Genomic DNA, 21,844 nt, shown 5'->3' on the forward strand with positions numbered 1-21,844 from the left:
ATAAATCAATTAATCACAAACATAAATAAATGTTTAGATAACAATACTGTGATTGCAGGTGACTTTAATACTCCACTTAGAGCAATGGACAGATAATCTAGGCAGAAAATCAATAAGGAAACAACGGCTCTGAATGACACATTGGACCAGATGGACTTAACAGATATATTCAGAACTTTTCATCCAAAAGCAGCAGAATACACATTCTCCTCAAGTACAAATGGAACATTCTCCAAAATAGATTACATACTGGGTCACAAAACAGCCCTCAACAAATATAAAAGGATTGAGATCATACCATACATATTTTCAGATCACAACGCTATGACACTTGAAATCAACCACAAGAAAAATTTGGAAAGCCCCCAAATTCATGGAAGTTAAAGAACATCCTACTAAAGAATGAATGGGTCAACCATGAAATTAAAGAAGAAATTAAAAAATATATGGAAGCAAATGAAAATGAAAACACAACAGTCCAAACCCTTTAGGATGCAGCAAAGGTGGTCCTAAGAGGAAAATACGTTGCAATTCAGGCCTATCTCAAGAAGCAAGAGAGGTCCCAAATACATAACCTAACCTCACACCTAAAGAAACTAGAAAGGCAGTAGCAAAGAAAGCCCAAAGCCAGCAGAAGAAGAGAAATAATAAAGATTTGAACAGAAATAAACAATGTAGAATCCAAAAAACAAACAAACAAACAAACAAAAACCCAAAACAAAACAAACAGTAGAGCACATCAATGAATCTAAGAGCTGGTTTTCTGCAAGAATAAACAAAATTGATAAACCACTAGCCAGACTTCTAAAAAAGAAAAGAGAAAGGACCCAAATAAATATAATCATGAATAAAAGAGATCACAACCAACACTAGAGAAATACAATTATCAGAGAATACTATGAAAAATTATATGCCAACAAACTGCACAATCTGGAAGAAATGGACAAATTCCTGACTCTCACACACTACCAACACTCAAGAAAACTTGAACACACCCATAACCAGAAAAGAAATTGAATCAGTTATCAAAAATATGCCAACAAATAAGAGTCCTGGGCCAGATGGCTTCCCAGGGACTTTCTACCAGACATTTAAAGCAGAGTTAATACCTATTCTTCTCAAGCTGTTCAACAAAATAAAAATGGAAGAAAAGCTTCCAGACTCATTCCATGAAGCCAGCATTACTTTGATTTCCAAACCAGAAAAAGACCCCACACTGAAAAGGAGAATTATAGGCCAATAGCCCTGATGAACATGGATGCAAAAATTCTCAACAAGATACTAGCAAATCAAATCCAACAGTATATTAAAAGAATTATTCACCAAGATCAAGTGGGATTCATTCTTGGGCTACAGGGCTGGTTCAATGTTTATAAATCAATAAACGTGACACATCACATTAGTAGAAGAAAGAATACGAACCATACGATCCTGTCAATAGATGCAGAAAAAGCAGTTGACAAAACATAGCATCCTTTCTTAATAAAAACCCTCAAGAAAGTTGGGATAGAAGGAGCATATTTGATGTCATAAATGCCATATATGAAAGGCCCATAGCTAACATCATCCTCAATGGGGAAAACCAAGAGTTTTCCCCCTGAGATCAGGAACATGACAGGGATGTCTACTCTCACCACTGTTGTTTAACATAGTGTTGGAAGTCCTAGCATCAGCAATCAGACAACAAAATGCAATAAGAGGCATTCCAAACAGGCAGGGAAGTCAAATTTTCACTCTTCGCAGGTGACATGATACTCTACACGGGAACCCTGAAAGACTCCACCAAAAAGCTGCTAGAGCTGATACATGAATTTAGCAAAGTCACAGGATATGAAATCAATGTACAGAAACTGGCTGCATTTCTATACACCAATAATGAAGCAACAAAAGAGGTATCATGGAATCAATCCCATTTACAATTGCACCAAGAACCATAAAATACCTAGGAATAAATCTAACCAAAGAGGTAAAAGATCTATATGCTGAAAACTATGAAAGTTTATGAAAGAAACTGAAGAAGACACAAAGAAATGGAAAAACATTCCATGTGCATGGATTAGAAGAACAAATATTGTTAAAATGTTGGTACTGCCCAAAGCAATCTATGCATTCAATACAATCTCATTCAAAATAGCACTAGCATTCTTCACAGAGCTAGAGCAAACAATCCTAAAACTTCTATGGAACCACAAAAGGCCCCAAATAGCCAAAGTAATGTCGAAAAAGAAAACCAAAGCTGGAGGCATCACAGTCCTTGGCTTTATAAAGCTGTAATCAACAAGACTGTATGGTACTGGCACAAAAAAAAACCACACAGACCAATGGAACAGAATACAGAACCAAGAAATGGACCCACATATATATGGCCAACTAATCTTAGACAAAATAGGAAAGAATATCCCTGGAAAAAAGACAGCACTGGGTGTTGTATTAGTAATGAATCACAGGAATCTACTCCTGAAGCCAAGACTATACTGTATGTTAGCTAACCTGACAATATAAATCAATCAATCAGTCAGTCAGTTTCTTGAAGAGAGCATTTAGTTGAGTCTTACTTTTCTATCAAATCTGACAATCACTGCCTTTTAATTGTTTACATAGCTATTAATGTAATTATTGATATGGTTGACTTTGGATCTACCATCTTGCTAACTGCATTGTTTGTCCCATCTACTATTCTGTTTCCTTTTTCTTCTCTTCCTGCCTCCTTTTGTATTATTTCTTATAGTTCCATTTTATCTCTACGCCTGGTTTATTAGTTATGCACTCTTTTATTTTCTAGTGGCTGTTCTAGAGTTTACATCTTTAACTTATTACAGTCTGCCTTCAAATAATATTATACCATTTCATGTGTAGAGATGGCCTTCAGTGTCTGTAAGGCCATGACAGTTGATCTGGGTAGTGGCCTTGTTGTTATCTTTACCTTCAATGCACCAGAGATTTCAAATTTGGTCACTGTTGAGTCGCCACAATTTTGTGCATCTAGATGGGGGTTGTAGTGCAATGCTGGAAGATCATTCTCAGTGTTTTTACTCTACCTTCAGCTTTCAGCAGTCTTTGCACACCCACACCACAGGGGGTGTCTCTTTCCATACTCCTGCACCTTCCCCAGTGGCAGACTGCTAGTTACCAGGTGTTAGGCTTATTTGGGAGCCAGATTGGTTCTTGGGTCTCCTGGTCTGAAGCAGGGTTTGTGAACCCGCTTTTTGGTGGGATGGGCTGGAAAGCTGTAAGCCTCTCTGTCCCTCCAGCCTGGTGGCAGCAGAACCCTGCCATGTATCTGTGGTGGTCCTTGGGCAGGAGGAATTGTTCTGTCCCATTTCCCAAGGAAATGGATGCTTTGCCTTGGTTCAGGATCCTGGACCTGATGAGTGTTTCCTGCCCTTCCATCAGGAGAAAAAGGCTTTTGCTTCTACCCTTTCCCCAGAAGCAACACCATTTTGCCTGGCTCCTGTGGGAGGGAAGGAAGGTGCTCTAACCTCTTCCTGAAGTACAGTGTTTTTTGTTTTGTTTTGTTTTGATCTGTTTTCCTGCTCTATCCCTCCCCTAAGAGGCCCTGGGTTAGAGACTTGTGGAGAAGGGCTTGCAGGAGAGAACTCCCTTTGTGTTTGGATGTGAGTTATTCTACACTGACATGCTAGCTCATGCTTGGAGATCAAGGAATTTTAAAAACTTTAGTCATTTTTCCTTATTTGCTTCTATGGCAGCCACCTCTTCCTCTCACGCTCTGTCAAAAGTGAACATCATCTCTCCTCAGATGGGCCTGTCACACTTTAGAATTAATTCCCTTGATTTCCTTGTAAATTCAGCTCTCTGATATGTTCAAGGAAAGTTATCATTTTTGTGGGCTATCTGGATTTTTCTTGTTAGGATGGGAGTGACATGCTCTTACACCTTTCCACACTCTGGAAGGGGAAGAAGAACTTAGGCTTATGTTCTGTACGTCTTTGCTTTTTTATTTCATTTTTTAAGATAATTTTTATAGGGGCATCTGGGTGGCTCAGTCGGTTGAGCATCTGACTTCAGCTCAGGTTATGATCTCATGGTTGGTGAGTTTGAGCCCCACGTTGGGCTCTGTGATGACAGCTCAGAGCCTGGATCCTGCTTCAGATTCTGTGTCTCCCTCTCTCTGCCCCTCCCCCACTCACACTCTGTCTCTCAATAATGAATAAACATTAAAAAAATTTTTTTAAGTTATTGTATTTTTAAAAATATTGCTTTGTGGGACACCCGGGTGGCTCAGTCAGTTAAGATTCTGACTCTTGGTTTCAGCTCAGGTCATGATCTCGTGGTTTGTGAGTTCAAGCTCTGCACTGACAGCTCAGAGACTGCTTGGGATTCTCTCTCTCTTTCTCTCTGCCCCTACCCTGCTCATGCACATGTGTGCGCTCTTTCTGTCTCTCAATAAACTTTAAAAAAGTATCGCTTTGTGATGAATTGAAAAAGACAAAACTGGTCCCTCATCACAGTGTAAAAAGCCCTGTTTCAGTGCAGAAAGTATAGTAATGACAAGATCGTCCAACCTATGGTTGCCATAACTGAACTGTTTAGCTACAGAACATTTCTTTTGGAGCTTATGACACCTTTATGGATAGCAAAAAGATTCATACTAATTCACACCTAGCAGAGAGTAAGGTACTAGGAGTGATTAAGCAAATATTTTCACTTTAAAAAGTTTATTCTGTAGCTTATCATATAGCACTGCTAATCTTCTCCCTTTCTAAAAATAGATTCAAAGCATTTGTTCAAATTTTCCCTGATGTAAGGGTAAATTTTTAAGGAATACTTCAAAATGTCCCAGATTTTCTCTGGAAAAGGCATATCAAAATAAACTACAAATCCTGCCAACCAGCAAAGGTGCTAACTAAATGGAGACATAATGAGAAGAGAAAGTAGCCTTGAAGATATTTAGGAAACTATATCTCTAATTTCCCCCTGATAAAGAGTTTAGAAGCAATAATTATTTTAAGTATGATCTCATATCACTTTTATTATGAACTTACCACTTTCGTGCTCTTTTGTTTATCTTCCCCAACAAAATAGCAAACACCTGAAGAATAGTGCTGTATTCATCTTTGTACTTCTCAGTGTCTAGTTCAGTGCCTGGCACATAGCAGGCTCTTAATGAATATATACAAAGTGAATGTACATCAAGTGAAATGAATAGATCTGGTAATGGTTCCACCCAGCTTTTTCTTGTGTCTTTTTCCTATGGGCTATATCCTCTCATCTCCTCCCTTTCTTTTTTTTTGCAAGTGCATAAAATTAGATCTCAGAGAATCTATACACACCAGCATCTGTCTTTATACCCACTGCTGTTTGAAGACTCTGCTGGCAGTCCTATCTGCCTGATCAGCTGGCCTCACATCTATAACAGTAGCATTAGGGCTGAGATAGTTCTAGCTCTGTCCTTTTTTGGATGACCCAGCAGCCTACTTGGTGGTCAGCCTTTGTAGCCAGAGAAGTTTCTCATAATCACCTCAGGGCCTGAATGAATGGATTTCTATCTGACTTGCCTACTCTTCCTCCTCAGTGGTCATATGCCACCAGTGACTCACACACCTCAACCCCTAAACCTTTTGGAGTCACAAACAGGCACATCATTTTATGTTAATATATTTTATTATTCAGTTTTCCACATGCTGTGATCACCTTCTATTAGGACAGATAAGGAGAATGCCATTGAAAGGAGAAATTATGCTATTTTTCTTTTTGAATCTTTTAAATTTCCTAACATAGTAATATGCCCACAGTAGACACACATTATTGAATATGCATATACTTTAGTTTTTCATTTCTTTGTCCCAAAACCTCATTTTTACTTCCTCATACACTTCCAGGGGGATGCTGATGTGTGTCTTGATGAATGTTAACTGATAAAACCTGATAAGACCAAACATACCTTGTAGTTCAATAAGGTTCATATTTTTTCATAATCACATATTAACTAATGCCATTATTCCTATAGATTTTAAAGAAAAGAAACTCTTACCCAGCCTTAGCAACACTTATGGTTTGTTGCTCCATTGCCTCATGGATACTGGTTCTATCATGCTCTTTGAGACTGTTAAACTCATCGATACAGCAAAGGCCCGCATCTGCAAGTACTAATGCTCCAGCCTCCAAATTCCATTCTCCTGAGTCTTTCACAGCAGTTACCGTCAGACCTAAGGAAACAAGCAAGCTATGTCAGCTTTTATTTTCAAAAGCATATCTTATATCTCTGAGGGCGAAGTACCTATATTTTAAAGGGAAGGGCATAGAGTCAACACTTCTATTTCTATTCTGTATAGAATGGATGGCATCAGACAGAGAGCTGGTAGTTCCCAAGGGGAGGCAGGTGGGAGGATGGGCAAAGCAAATGAAGGGAATTAAGAAGTGTGAAATTATTTGTAAGTCACAGCATGTAAAGTACAGCATAAGAAATATAGTCAATAATAGTGTGATAACTTTGTATGGTGACAGATGGTAACTAGACTTATGGTGAACATTTCATGATGTATATAAATGTCAAATCACTATGTTGTACATTTGAGACAAATACAATATGGCATGTCAAGTTTACTTCAATTTAAAAAAATGGATGGCATCAGGACAACTATTTCAGATATCCAGACACTGGAAGGCCTCAGAAGATCCTATGTTCTGAAAATGTAAGATGTGTTATTAAATATTTTGTAGCAACCAGAAGTCCCCAAATTTTCTGTCTCTCCTTGGTGGGTACCCTCACTGAGTGATCTAAACTTTTAGAAGGAGCAAACAGAGCTCTGGAGACCTTATGACATCTTATCACAAGATGTTCTGTATTATATGCTGTTTACAGAGAGGGGTCCAAAGACAGAAAACAGTAGATACTACGGTCCAATGATAAAAATGAAGAGTTTACTCCCAGTCACGGTGTGAGGGCGAAGACTCCGTTATATATCTTCTCTGGTTTTGATTTATCCTTTATACCAGTCAGTAAAGTACAGTGGCCAAAACAAAGGCTTTGTAGTACACCAACCTGGATCTGAATCCTGGATCCGTCATTCTGGCTGTCATACTACAGGCAAGTTTCCTAAGATGTCCAAGCTTCTGTTTATTTATTTATAAAAGGGAGTAACAATGGAATGTATTTTATGGAGTCTTAGATATTCAAATAGAATATAATAAAGCTCTTTAAAAGGTATAGGACACATAACGAGTATTTATAACAACTACTGTTGATAAAAATCAGTAAGCCTCTGGATAGAATGACCAAGAAATAAAAAGAGGAGGGACATGTTACAAATATCAGGAATGATAGGGGGAGATTACTATAAACCCTACAGACACTGAACTGATAATAAGGAAATACAATGAACAACTCTATACCCTAGGTTTGATGACTTAGATGAAATGGTCAAATTCTTTGGAATACATAAACTGCCAAAGTTTACCTAAAAAGGAACAGATAGCTTGCATACCCCTATATCTATTTTAAAATTGACCATTTAGATCAAAATCTTGCAACACAAAAATCTATAGACTGAGATGACCTCATGGTGAATTCTACCAAACATTTATGAAAGAGCTAATACAAATTCTACACAAAATTTTAAAAATACAGAAAAACAAGGAACACTTCCCGACTCATTTACTGCAATCAGCATTATCAAGATACCAAAACTAAAGACATATTAAAAGAAAACTACAGACCAGTATCTCTCACATAGATGCAAAAATCTTCCAACGATACAAGCAAATCAAACAATACATAAAATAATGATAGATCATAACCAAGTAAGGTTCATCTTGGGAATGCAAGGCTATTTTTTTAATGAAAATTAACCAATATAATTTACCATATAAATAAATGGAACAAAAAGCAAATGACCACTTCACTACATACAGAAAAAAACACTTGATAAAATTCAACAACTATTTATGATAAAAAAAACTCTCAGAAAACTAGGAATAGAGAGAACTTCTTCAGTCTTATTTACAAAAATTATACAACTAACATATTTAACAATAAAAGACTGAATGTTTACTCCCACCCTCACCCTCATCCCCCAAATTAGAACAAGGCAAGGAGATCTGTTCTCATCACTCGTATTCAAAATCATCATGGGGTTCTAGCCAATAAAATAAAGGAAAAGAAGTCAAAACCATCAGAACAAAAAGGAAAAAATAAAATTATTTACATTTCAGACAATATAATTATGTTTAAAATTCCAAATACTTTACCAAAAAATCTACTAAAACTAATAAGTGAGGGTAGCAAGGTTGCAGAATACAAGTCAATATACAAATATCAGTCATATTTCTATATATATTAGAAAACATTTAAAGTTGAAATTAAAAAATAATACAATTTATAATAGTACCAGAGAATATGAAATACCTGGGTATAAACCTTCAAAAATGTACAAGTTCAAGCCCCACTTTGGGTGTAGAGATTACTAAAAATAAATAAATAAAACATAAAAAAAGTGCAAGATCTGTAAGCAGAAACTACAAAACATTGATAAAGGAAGTCAAATACAACCTAATCAAACAAAGAGATATTCCATGTTCATGAAATGAAAAACTCAGTATTTTTATTTTATTTTTTTCCAGTGGCCTGTGTTTTGTTTTGTTTTAATTTACATCCTAGTTAGCATATAGTGCTATAATGATTTTAGGAGTAGATTCCAGTGATACATCACCTATGTATAATACCCAGTGCTCATCCCAACAAGTGTCCTCCCTAAAGCCCCTTACCCATTTAGCCCATCTACCCCACCCACAATCACTCCAGGAACCCTCAGTTTGTTCTCTGTATTTAAGAGTCTCTTATGTTTTGTCCCCTTTACTGTTTTTATATTATTTTTGCTTCCCTTCCCTTATGTTCATCTGTTTTGTATCTTAAATTTCACATGAGTAAAGTCATGTGTTATTTGTCTTTCTCTGCCCAATTTCACTTAGCATAATACCCTCTAGTTCCATCCACATAGTTGCAAATGGCAAGATTTCATTCTTTTTGATTGCCAAGTAATACTCCATTGTGTATATATATACATACACACACACACACACACACACACACACACACACACACACACACACACATATATATATATACACCCCACATCTTCTTTATCCATTCATCTGTCGATGGACATTTGGGCTCTTTCCATACTTTGGCTATTGTCAATAGTGCCACTATAAACATTGGGGTGCATGTGCCCCTTTGAAACAGTACACCTGTATCCCTTGGATAAATACCTAGTAGTGCAATTTGGGGGTTGTAGGGTAGTTCTATTTTTAATTTTTTGAGGAACCTCCATACTGTTTTCCAGAATGGCTACACCAGTTTGCATTCCACCAGCAGTGCAAAAGAGATCCTTTTTCTCTGCATCCTTGCCAACATCTGTTGTTGCCTGAGTTGTTTACTTTAGCCATTCTGACTGGTATGAAATGGTATCTCATTGTGGTTTTAATTTGTATTTCCTTGATGATGAGTGATGGTGAGCATTTTTTCATGTGTCAGTCAGCCATCTGGATGTCTTTGGAGAAGTGTCTATTCATGTCTTTTGCCCATTTCTTCACTGGATTATTTGTATTTTGAGTGTGTTGAGTTTGATCAGTTCTTTATAGATTTTGAATATTAACCCTTTTTCTGATATGTCATTTGCAAATATCTTCTCCCATTCTGTCGGTTGCCTTTTTAGTTTTGCTGATTGTTTCCTTCTCTGTGCAGAAGCTTTTTATTTTGATGAGGTCCCAGTAGTTCATTTTTGCTTTTGTTTCCCTTGCTTCCGGAGACGTGTTGAGTAAGAAGTTGCTGCAGCCAAGGTCAAAGAGGTTTTGCCTGCTTTCTCCTCTAGGATTTTGATGGCTTCCTGTCTTATGTTTAGGTCTTTCATCTATTTTGAGTTTATTTTTGTGTATGGTGTAAGAAAATGGTCCAGGTTCATTTTTCTGCATGTTGCTGTCCAGTTTTCCCAGCACCATTTGCTGAAGACATGTCTTTCTTCCATTGGATATTCTTTCCTGCTTTGTCAAAGATTAATTGGCCATACATTTGTTGGTTCATTTCTGGGTTCTCTATTCTGTTCCATTGCTCTGAGGGTCTGTTTTTGTGCCAGTACCATGTTGTCTTCATTACAGCTTAGTAATACATCTTGAAGTCCAGGATTATGATGCCTCCAGCTTTGGTATTCTTTTTTGGGACTGCTTTGGCTATTTGGGGTCTTTTCTGGTTCCATACAACTTTCAGGATTATTTGTTCTAGCTCTGTGAAGAATGAGGTGTTATTTTGATAGGGATTGCATTGAATATGTAGATTGCTTTGGGTAATATTGACATTTTAACAATATTTGTTCTTCCAATCCATGGGCATGGAATATTTTTCCTTTTTTGTGTGTATGTTTTCAATTTCTTTCATAAGCTTTCTACAGTTTTCACCGTATAGATTTTTCACCTCTTTGGTTAGGTTTATTCCTAGGTATTTTATGTTTTTTTGGTGCAATTGTAAATGGGATCAATTCCTTGATTTCTCTTTCTGTTGCTTCATTATTGGTGTATAAGAATGCAGTCGGTTTCTGTGCATTGATTTTATATCCTGAGACTGCTGAATTCATGGATCAGTTCTAGCAGTTTTTTGGTGGAATCTTTTGGATTTTCTACATGGAGTATCATGTTGTCTGCAAAGAGTGAAAGTTTACTTCCTCCTTGCCAATATGGATGCCTTTTATTTCTTCGTGTTGTCTTATTGCTGAGGCTAGGACTTCTAATACTATGCTGAGTAACAGTGGTGAGAGTGGACATCCCTGTCATGTTCCTGACCTTCAGGGGAAAACTGTTTTTCCCCATTGAGGATGATATTAGCAATGGCTCCTTTGTATATGCCTTTTATGATCTTGAGGTATGATCCTTCTATTCCTACATTCTTGAGAGCTTTTATCAAGAAAGGATGTTGTATTTTGTCAAGTGCTTTCTCTGCATCTATTGAGAGGATCATATAGTTCTGGTCCTTTCTTTTATTAATGTGATGTATCACATTGATTGATTTGTGATAGCTCTGCATCCCAGGCATAAATCCCACTTGGTTGTGGTGAATAATTCTTTTAATGTATTGTTGGCTAGTATCTTGTTGAGGATTTTTGCATCCATGTTCATCAGAAAAACTGGTATGTAGTTCTCCTTTTTAGTGGGGTCTTTGCCTGGTTATGGAGTCAAGGTAACACTGGCTTCACAGAATGAGTTTGGAAGCTTTCCTTCCATTTCTATTTTTTGGAACAGCTTCAAAAGAATAGGTCTTAACTCTTCTTTAAATGTTTGGTAGAATTCTGCTGGAAGGCCTTCCAGCCCTGGACTCTTTTTGGGGGGGAGATTTCTGATTACTAATTTGATTTCTTTACTGGTTATGAGTCCGTTCAAATTTTCTACTTCTTCTTGTTTCAGTTTTGGTGGTTTACATGTTTCTAGGAATTTGTCCCTTTCTTCCATATTGCCCATTTTATTGGCGTATAAATGCTCATAATATTCTCTTACCATTTGTATTTCTTCTGTATTGGTTGTGATCTCTCCTCTTTCATTCTTGATTTTATTTATTTTGGTCCTTTCCTTTTTCTTTTTGATCAGTCTGGCTATGGGTTCATCAATTTTGTTAATTCTTTCAAAGAACCAGCTCCTGGTTTCATTTACCTGTTCTATTGTTTTTTGTTATTGTTGTTTTGTTTTTGTTGTTGTTTTGTTTCAACAGCATTGATTTCTGCTTTAATCTTTATTATTTCCCATCTTCTGCTGGTTTGGGGTTTTACTTGTTCTTTTTCCAGTTTTTTAAAGTGTAAGGTTAAGTTGTGTATCTGAGACCTTTCTTCCTTCTTTAGGAAGGCCTGGATTGCTATATACTTCTGTCTTATGACTGCCTTTGCTGTATCCCAGAGATTTTGGGCTGTGTTATCATTTTCATTGGCTTCCATGTACTTTTTAATTTCCTCTTAACTTCTTGGTTAGCCCATTCATTCTTTAGTAGCATGTTCTTTAGTCTCCAAGTATTTGTTATCTTTCCAATTTTTTTCTTGTGTTTGATTTCAAGTTTCATAGCATTGTGGTCTGTAAATATGCATAGTATGATCTCGATCTTTTTGTACTTGTCGAGGGCTGATTTGTGTCTCAGTATGGGATCTATTCTAGAGAATGTTCCATGTGCACTCGAGAGAAATGTGTATTCTGCTGCTTTAGGATGAAACGTTCTGAATATATCTGTTAAGTCCATCTGGTCCAGTGTGTCATTCAAAGCCATTGTTTCCTTGTTGATTTTCTGTTTAGATGATCTGTCCATTGTTGTAAGCGGGGTGTTGAAGCCCACTACTATTATTATTAGTGAGTTTCTTTATGTTTGTGATTAATTGATTTACATATTTGGGTGTTTCCATGTTTGGAACATAAATGTTTACAATTGTTAGATATTCTTGGTGGATAGAACCCTTAATTATGATATAATCCCTTCTTCATCTGTTGTTACAGTCTTTACTTTAAAATCAGATTATCTGATATAAGTATGGCTACTCCGGCATTCTTTTGGCAACCATTAGCATGATAGATGGTTCTCCATCTCCTTACTTTCAATCTGAAGATGACCTTAGGTCTAAAATGGGTCTCTTGTAAGCAGCATATAGATGGATCTTGCTTTCTTATCCATTCTGTTACCCTATGTCTTTGGATTGTTTTGTCCATTGACATTTAGAGTACTGAAAAGGTATCAATTTATTGCCATTATGTTCCCTGTAGAGTTGGAATTGTGGTGATGTTCTCTGGTCCTTTCTAGTCATTGTTGCTTTTGGTCTTTTTAGGGTTTTTTTTTTTTTTTCATCTTTTCTCCCACCAGAGAGCCCCTGCTTAAAATTTCTTGCAGGGCTGGTTTAGTGATCACGAACTCCTTTAGTTTTTCTTTATCTTGGAAAATTTTTATATCTCCTTCTATTTTGAATGACAGCCTTGCTGGATAAAGAATTCTTGGCTGCATATTTTTCCAATTCAGCACACTGAATATATCCTGTCACTCCTTTCTGGCCTGCCAAGTTTCTGTGGATATGTCTGCTGTGAACCTAATCTGTCTTCCCTTGTAGATTAGGACTTTTTTTCCCTTGCTGCTTTCATGATCCTTTTCTTGACTGAGTATTTCGTGAATATGACTATGATATGCCTTGGTGATGGCTGGTTTTTGTTGAATCTAGTGGGAGTTCTCTGAGCTTCCTAGATTTTGATGTCTGTGTCTTTCCCCAGGTTAGGAAAGTTTTCCACTATGATTTGCTCACATAAACCTCCTACTCCTTTTTCTCTCTCTTCATCTTCTGGGACCCCTATGATTTGGGTGTTATGAGTCACTGAGTTCTCTAATTCTTATATTGTGTTCTTTTGCCTTAGTTTCTCTCTTTTTTCTGCTTCATTATTCTACAGAATTTGTCCTTTGTATCGCTGATTTGCTGCTCTGCTCCATTCATTCTTGTTGCCATGGCATCCATTTGAGATTGCAGCTCAATTATAGTATTTTTAATTTCATCCTGACTAGAGTTTACTTCTCTTATCTCCGCAGAAAGGGATTCTGTGCTTTTTTTCAACCCCAGCTAGTATTATTATTGTGACCCTAAATTCTGGTTCGGACATCTTGCTTGTATCTGTGTTAAGTCCCTGGCTGTCATTTCTTACTGTTCTTTCTTTTGAGGTAAATTCCTTTGTTTCATCATTTTGAAGGAAGAAAAAGAGTTAGTAAAGTAAAAAACAAAAAACATTAAAATTAAAAAATTAAAAATAACAAAAAATGCTAGTTCCCAGGTGTGTCTTGGTCTGGTTGTTGAAAGCAGCTTGATAGAATAGAGAAAAAGGGAAAAGAAAAGGAAAGGAAAGAAAAAAAGGAAAACATTTGAAAAATTTTAAAAATGAATACAATAAAATAGAATAAAATGAAATGATGAAAGTAAAATTGAATTTGAAAAATTTACAAAAAAGTAAAAGATATAGTAGGAAAATATAACAAAAATTTTATAAAAACAGAAAGTAAAAATAAGTTTATTCTCTTTCTGTATTCAAAAATAAGAAAAAAAAAACTGAATAGACAGACCAGCAAAGAGAATGATATATGACTGAAATTACATTCAGTTTCCCTTATAAGTCAAACTATGAAGCACTTTATAGTCCATAAACTAAGCAGGAGGAGAGATTTGTGGTGTTCCACTAGAGTGTGGCGGCCCAGTGTGTGGGACTTGGTGTAGCAGCTCTGTTCTCCACTGGATGGTGCTACTTAGTTCATTGGGGTGGATTGTTGTGGTGGTGTAGGTGTGTATGTGCATGCACGGGAGGGTGAAAATGGCATCACTCAGCTACCTTGCCTCTAGTATCAGAACTCTGTGCTCTCACTGACTGGCAATCAAGCACCCCTTCTTTGTTTCTGGCTCCTGTCCACTCCCCACTTCTACAAAGTCCATGACCAAGCCATCATCTTGTCAGGAGGTACGTCCCTCCCGAGTTTTATCTCAGATGGGGCTGTTTCCCAACCCCTCACTTCTGAGGGCCCTGCAACTTTGACCCACTTAGACCCTCTAGGGGAGGGTCTCGCTGAGAAATGGCTGGGTGCTGGCCCACCCCCTGGAACATTCTTGGGACCATGCTACTGCAGATGTCCAGGGACTGTGGCCAGGTGCCAGTCCGCCCCAGAAAAAATTCACATGATCATGTAGCAGCAGCAGCATTTCAGGGATTACGGTAAATCACAACACCCATCTGGGCTCCAGGCTTCAGTGAACCCTTAACATCCTTGTTCCAACACCAGTGAATGTGGCTGTTCTCCGGGGTTCACTGGAACCTTTGCCTGTGGGGAGGCCGCACAGCCTCTACCAAATGTCCTCCCAGCAGGGAAACTGCCTCTCTCCGTGTGGCCTGAGGACCCCTTGGACCTTGCTGTCTGCTCTTGGGGATTCACCTTTCCCACAAGAGCACTGCCAGGTATCGAGCTGCAGAGTTTCAGACTCTGTACTCTCGCTGTTTATAGAGTCTTAATGGAATTTAAACCCTCTCCTTTCTCCCTTTTTTTGTTCAGTCCCTTGCAGTCCCTTTTTCCTTTCTCCATTTTTTGTTTAGTCCACTCTTTCTTTCTTCCCAGCTGCTCTCGGGGGGCGGGGGGGGGGGTGCTTTTCCTGTACTCTCCCCTGTCTCTGTCCTCTCTCCACTAGCAAAAACAGCTCCCTACCCTCCGCAGCTTCTCTCCTCCAGTTGACCTCTCTGTTCCACGTACTTGCTGAGTTCTGTGGTTCAAGTTGTACAGATTGTTGTGTTAATCCTCAAATCAGTTTTCTAAGTGTGCAAGATGGTTCAGTGTTGATCTAGCTGCATTTCAGGGATGAGAGACCAATACTCAGTATTTTAAAGACGCGTCCCCAAATTGTTCTGTAATTCTCCCTAAACTGGTCTATAGATTCAATGCAATTCCAAACAAAATTCGAATGGGATTTTTTAAAATAGAAATTGACAGGGTGATTCCACAATGTATATGGAGAAGCAAAGGAAACATAAGAGCAAACCAAGAAACAAAGTAGAAGGTCTCATATGATCCATTTTCCAGATTTACTACAAAGCTATAGTAATCAACTCAATGACACTAGAAAAAGGATAGACAGCAAGAACAATGGAACAGAGTCCAAAAATGTGCCCAAATATATCTGGTCAAGTGAGTTTTGATAAAAATGCAAAAGCAGTTCAATGAGGGAAAGATAATCAGTTCCACAAATGGTGCTGTAATAATTGGATAGCATTATGCAAAAAGAAAAAAAAAATCAATCTTGATCCATACTTCAAATCTCATACAAAAATCAACTCAAGGATCTAAATGAAAATGTAAAATTTATAGATGAAAACTCATAGCAGAAGATGCAGGAGAAAACCTATGTGAGTTCTTCTGTTTTCCAGCCCAGCATTTCAAGAGCTCAGAAGTTGCCACAAGTTGCCACCTCTTTAATAATAAGTAAAAACTTAACCAAACTGAAAAATCAATAATTCTTCTAAGATGCATTAGAGAAGTGAGGTCCCAGGGCAAACCAATGCCCCAAAATTAGAAAGACAGAAATACAGAGAATCACACCTTACCAGGGCAGATACCTCTATGGGAACCAGTAATGGTATAAGAAAACCTGAACTGTAATTGATGTATTGCTGGAGGCTCAGTGTGGATGACTCTGAGAATTAAAATCTCCATGCATAGGGGGACCCTCACACTTTTGTGAGTTTTACCTCCACGAGCCCTCCCAGGTTCTCCCATTAAACATCAGCAATTTTTCTCTGATACTGTGAGCAATGAGTTGGAAAGTCTAAAAAAAAACAAAAAAAACAAAAAACAAATACTAGAAATCAAAAACACTGAAAAAGAAAGGAAGAATTCCTTTGATGGGCTCATTAGCAGCAGACTGGACAGAGCTGAGTAAAGAATCTCTGAGTGTAGAGATACTTCACTTTACTACTGAGTGTAAAGGTACAGTGGAAACTTCCAAAGCTGAAAAGCAAACAGGAGAGAAAGTGGAAAATAACAGAGCAGAATATCCAAGGACTTCCTGACAACTAAAACAGGCGTAACATACATGTAATGGGAAACCAGAATGAGAAGAAAGACAGAAAGGAACAAGAGTGATATTTGAAGCATTAATGACTAAAAATTAGTCATTAATTGATTAATTAATGTCAGACACCAAACCATGGATCCAGAAAACCCAAGGTAACACTGGGCAGGAAAAATGCTAAAAAACAAAACAAAATAAAACCCTCCAAAAATCTTACAGGTAGGCATGTCATATTTAAACTTCAGAAAATAAAACATAAAGAAATATCTTGAAAGAAACCAGATGAAAAATACAACTTACCTGTAGAGAAACAAAGATGAGAATCATATACAGCTTCCCCTCGGAAATCATGCAAGTAACAAGAGTAGAATGAAATATTCAAAATATTGAAAGAACAAAACCTCCCAGCCTAGAATTCTGTACCCTGTGAAATTATCTTCAAAAGTGAAGAAATAATAAAGACTTTCTCCATAAAAAAATTTTTTGAGGTAATTTGTTGCCAGCAGACCTGTCAAAGGAAGTTCTTTAGAGAGAAGGAAATAATATAGGCCAGAAACTCAGAGCTATATAAAGGGCCTTGACTGGCTCGTTGGAAAAGTGTGCAACTCTTGGTCTTGGGGTGGTAAGTTCATGCCCCACATTGGGTGTAAAGGGTTACTTAAATAAATAAATAAACTTAAAAAAAAAATCAGATCTACATAAAGGAAGAACAAAGAAGGACTAGATAAAAGAAAATCTTCTACTTTTCTTATTCTTAGTTCATCTAACTGATAGTAGTTTGTTAAATATAATAGCAATAATGTATTCAAGTATGTATGTTTATATGTGTTTATGTGCAAGTGAAATGAATGAGAGAAATGATAAAAGGGATGAGAGGGAGGAATTAGAAATATTTTGCTATTTATAATACAGTGCTATACTTGCACTGTATAGTGTTATTTGAAAGTGGACTTGGATTAATTGTAAATGTATATTGCAAACTCTGGAACAAACAATTACAAGTTAAAAAGAAGCGCGATTGATATACTAAGAAAGGTGAAAAAATGGAATCATATAAAATGCTCAATTAAAACCATAAAAGGCAAAAAAAAAAAGAGTGGAAGATAAAAACAAAAACAAATAACAAGGACAACAAATAGAAAATGCTAACAAATATGGCAAGTATTAATCCAGCTATATTAATAATCACTTTGAACATCCATGGTCTAAATACACCAAGTCAAAGACCAAAATTACCAGAGTTGATTAAAACACACACACACACACACACACACACACACACACAACCAACTTATATTATGTATAAGAAACCCACTTTAAATATAAATACATACAGATTGAAAATTTTTTAAAAAGAGAGAAAGATATACCATGCTAACACTAATCCCCCCAAAATGGGAGTAGCTATATTAATTTCAGACAAAGCAGACTTCAGGACAAGAAAAATTGTCATGGAGAAAGGGGAGCATTACATACTGGTAAAATGGGGTCAACACTCCAAAATGACGTAATAATCCTTAATGATTATGGGCCTCAGAATAGGTGAGGCAAACACCAGTGGAATTCAAAGGAGAAACAGATGAATTTGTATTATAGTTAGAGACTTCACCACCGCTCTATCAGAAATGGGCATATCCAGCAGCCAGAAAATCAGCAGGCCATAACTGAACTTGATAGTACCATCAATCAACTGAATATAACAGACATCTATAGACAACTTCATCCAACAGCAGCAGAATGTAATTTTTTCTCCAGATCTCATGGACTATTCACCAAGATAGACCACATGCTGGACGGTAAGATTAACAAATTTATTAGACAAATCATAAATCTTTCCTCAGACTAAAATGATATTAAACTAGAAAGCAATAACAGAGAACTAGAAAATTCCAAATTATGTGAAGATTAAACAACACACTTCTAAATAACACATGGATCAAAGAAGAAAGCTCAAGAGAAATTTAAAAATGTTTTGAACTAAATCAAAATGAAAATACAACTTATCAAAATGTGTGGGATGCAGTGAAATCAGTGCTTAGAAACTTACAGGACTAAGTGCATATATTAGAAGAGAAGATATAAAATTAATAATCTAAGCTTCCACCTTAGGAAACTAGAAAAAGAAGATCAAATTAAATCCAAAGCAAGCAGAAGAAAGGAAATAATAAAAATTACAGCAGAAATCAATGAAATTGAAAACAGGAAATCAATAGAGAATATCACTGAAACCAAAAGCTGTTTTCTTTGACAAGATCAATAAAATTGATAAATTAATTAAAAAAGAGAAAAGACACAGATTACCAATATCATAAATGAAAGAGGGAACATCACTACTGATCCTACAGAAATTAAACAGATAATGAAGATTATTATGAACAAGTTTATGCCCACTAATTTGATAACCTAGATGAAATGGACAACTCATTGACAGGCACAATCTGCCAACTCACAAAAGAAGAAACAGACAATCTGAATAGGCCCATATCTGTTAAAGTAATTGAATCAATAATAACCTTCTAAATAGAAAGTACCAGGCCCAGATGCCTTCACTGGTGAATTCTTAGAGATATAAAGAAAAAATTATAAACATTCTCTATAGTTTCTTGCAGAAGACAGAAGTAGGGGGAATACCTCCTAACTTATTCTATGGTACCAGCATTACCTTAATACGAAAACCAGACAAAGACATTACAAGAAAACTATAGCCTATATATTTCATGAACACAGAAGAAAAAATCCTCAAATAAAATACTAGCAAACTGAATCCAACAATAAGAATTATACAAAAAGAATAACCAAAAGAATTATATATCATGACCTAGTGGGATTTATCCCAGGTACCCAAGGCTGGTTCAAAAAGTGAAAATCAAATGATGTTATCTGTCACATCAACAGACTGAAAAAGAAAAAAAAATCACACAATAGATTCAAAAGTCCATTAACAGTAGAATACATTTAAAAAATGTGGTATATTCATACTGTGGAATAATACAGCAATAAAAAATAAAGTACAGCTAAACACAGTATAGGTGAAATATTAAAACATAATATTGAGCAAAAGAATACATACTCTACAATTTCACTCATGTAAAAGTAAAAATACTAGGCAAAAACAAATTAGTGGTAACAGAACTGACCTACAAGAAATATTAGGGGAATCTTTCAGGCTGAAATGAAAGAACACTAAGACAGTAACTCGAGTCCACATAAAAAAATAAAAAGCACCAGTAAAGGCCATAAGGAAATATGAAAGATGTATCAATGTAGGTTTGTTTGTAACTCTTTCTCTTCTGATCTAAGAGAAAATTGAAGAAAGCAAAAATTATAAAATTGTGTTCATCAACTGGTAATGTATAAAGATGAAATTTGTATTACAATAGCATGAAAGAAGGTAGAGGAAAGATGGGGCGCCTGGGTGGCTCAGTTGACCAGCTCAGGTCATGATCTTGCGGTTTGTGAGTTTGAGTTCCACGCTGGGCTCTGTGCTGCCAGCTCAGAGCCTGGAGCCTGCTTTGGATTCTGTGTCTCCCTCTCTCTCTGCCCCTTCCCTACTCGCACTCTGTCTCTCTCCTCCCAAAAATAAACAAACATTTTTAGAAAATTAAAAAAGAATGTAGGGGAAAGAGAATTATATTGGAACAAAATTTTTATATACTATTAAAATAATCTGAACTGGATTGGTTTCACATTAAGATGTTATAATAACCCCCAAAACAATCACTAAGAAAATATCTAAAAAAAAATAGAGTAAAACAAACACTAACATATTAAAATGATACACAAGAAATTACATTAAACACAAAGGAAGGCAGTAATGGAGGAATATTGCAACAAAGAAGACATAAGCCATGTAGACAGAAAACAGAGTGGAAAACAGCATTCATACAACCTACCCCATCAGTAATTACATTAAATGTAAATAGGGTAAACACTTTAATAAAAAGCAGTTTGCAGAATGAATACAAAACCATGATCCAACTATGTGTTGTCTATAAGAGACATACTTCAGACAGTAACCAAAAGAGGGTTGCAGTGGCTATGCTAATATCAGACAAACACTTTAATACAATTTAAAAAATATGTTAATGTGACAACAGTATTCACAAGTGAAGATTCAATCACACTGGCTTCTGTGCTAGTTAGATAACATCTAGAGCAGGAGTCAGTAGACTATGATCTGTGGGCAAAATCTGGCCCAACCATTTGTTTTTGTAAAAATACTTTTTTTGGAACACATTCATGCCCATCATTTACTTATTGTCGATGGCTACTTTCACACTACAACAGCAGAGGTAAGTAGTTGTGACAAACACTGGACTTCAAAATCTAAAATATTTATATGTTGCCTTTTACAGAAAAAAGGTTGCTGACTCTTGATCTAGAGTATTAGTGTTTACTTTGAGACATCACATTTTAAAAGAAATACTAATGAAAAGGGAAGGGTAAAAATATAATAAAGGACAAGGAAATAATGCAATTTAAAGAATAGTTTATGGCATAGAGTGTGTTTAGCCTGAAAGAAAGATTTGGTGAAGAGAAAATAATTTTTATATATTTAAAGAACTATCCTATGGAAAAGGAATTAGCCTAATTGGGGGCAGCTTCAAAAGAAATAACAAAGACCAACATGCAGAGTTTTACAGGGAACTAGAGGAAAACTTGAGGTGTGTAAAATGGAATTGGCTGAGGCACCTGGGTGGCCCCATTGGTTAAGCGTCAGACTTTGCCTCAGGTCATGATCTTGCAGGTTCCTGAGTTCAAGCCTGGCATGAGGCTCTGTGGTGACAGTGCAGAGCCTAGAGCCTGCTTTAGATTCTGTGTCTCCCTCTTTCTCTGTCCATCTCCTGCTTGTGCCCTCTCTCAAAATAAATAAACATTAAAAAAATAAATAAAATGGAATTGGCTACTCTGCAAAGTACTAACTTTTCATCAAAGTAACTATATAAGCAAAGGTGGAATGTCTACTTGTCAGAGGCAGTGTAGAAAGGCATACATGCAATGAATAAGTGGCTGTATAAAAAAGGAATAAGACCCCACATTGGGTGTAGAGATTACTTAAAAAATAATAAATAAATAAATAAATAAGGAATTAGAAAATACTTTGAGAGGAACGAAAATTAAAACACAACATACCATAACTTATGGGATGCAGTTAAAGCAGTTATTAGAGAGTAATTTGTAGCTATAAATGCGTACATTTAAAAAGAAGAAAAGTCTCAAATCAATAGTCTATGCTTCCACTTAAGACACTGAGGGGGTGGGGGGAAAGAAAAAAAGAAAAGCAAACT

The 21,844-nt window shown here is 36.5% G+C and overlaps 1 protein-coding gene across 1 annotated transcript in view; it reads right to left on the reverse strand.

Moving 5' to 3' along the window:
* The window catches only part of MCM9 (minichromosome maintenance 9 homologous recombination repair factor), a 111,919-nt gene that overhangs the window by 39,227 nt on the left and 50,848 nt on the right, over nucleotides 1-21,844 (reverse strand). Inside the window, exon 8 of the mRNA XM_043592212.1 lies at nucleotides 5,993-6,167. Coding sequence (XP_043448147.1) covers nucleotides 5,993-6,167 — 175 coding nt within the window. The remainder of the gene's footprint in view (nucleotides 1-5,992; nucleotides 6,168-21,844) is intronic.

Source organism: Prionailurus bengalensis, chromosome B2 (assembly GCF_016509475.1).
Source record: "Prionailurus bengalensis isolate Pbe53 chromosome B2, Fcat_Pben_1.1_paternal_pri, whole genome shotgun sequence".
Lineage (NCBI taxonomy): Eukaryota > Metazoa > Chordata > Mammalia > Carnivora > Felidae > Prionailurus > Prionailurus bengalensis.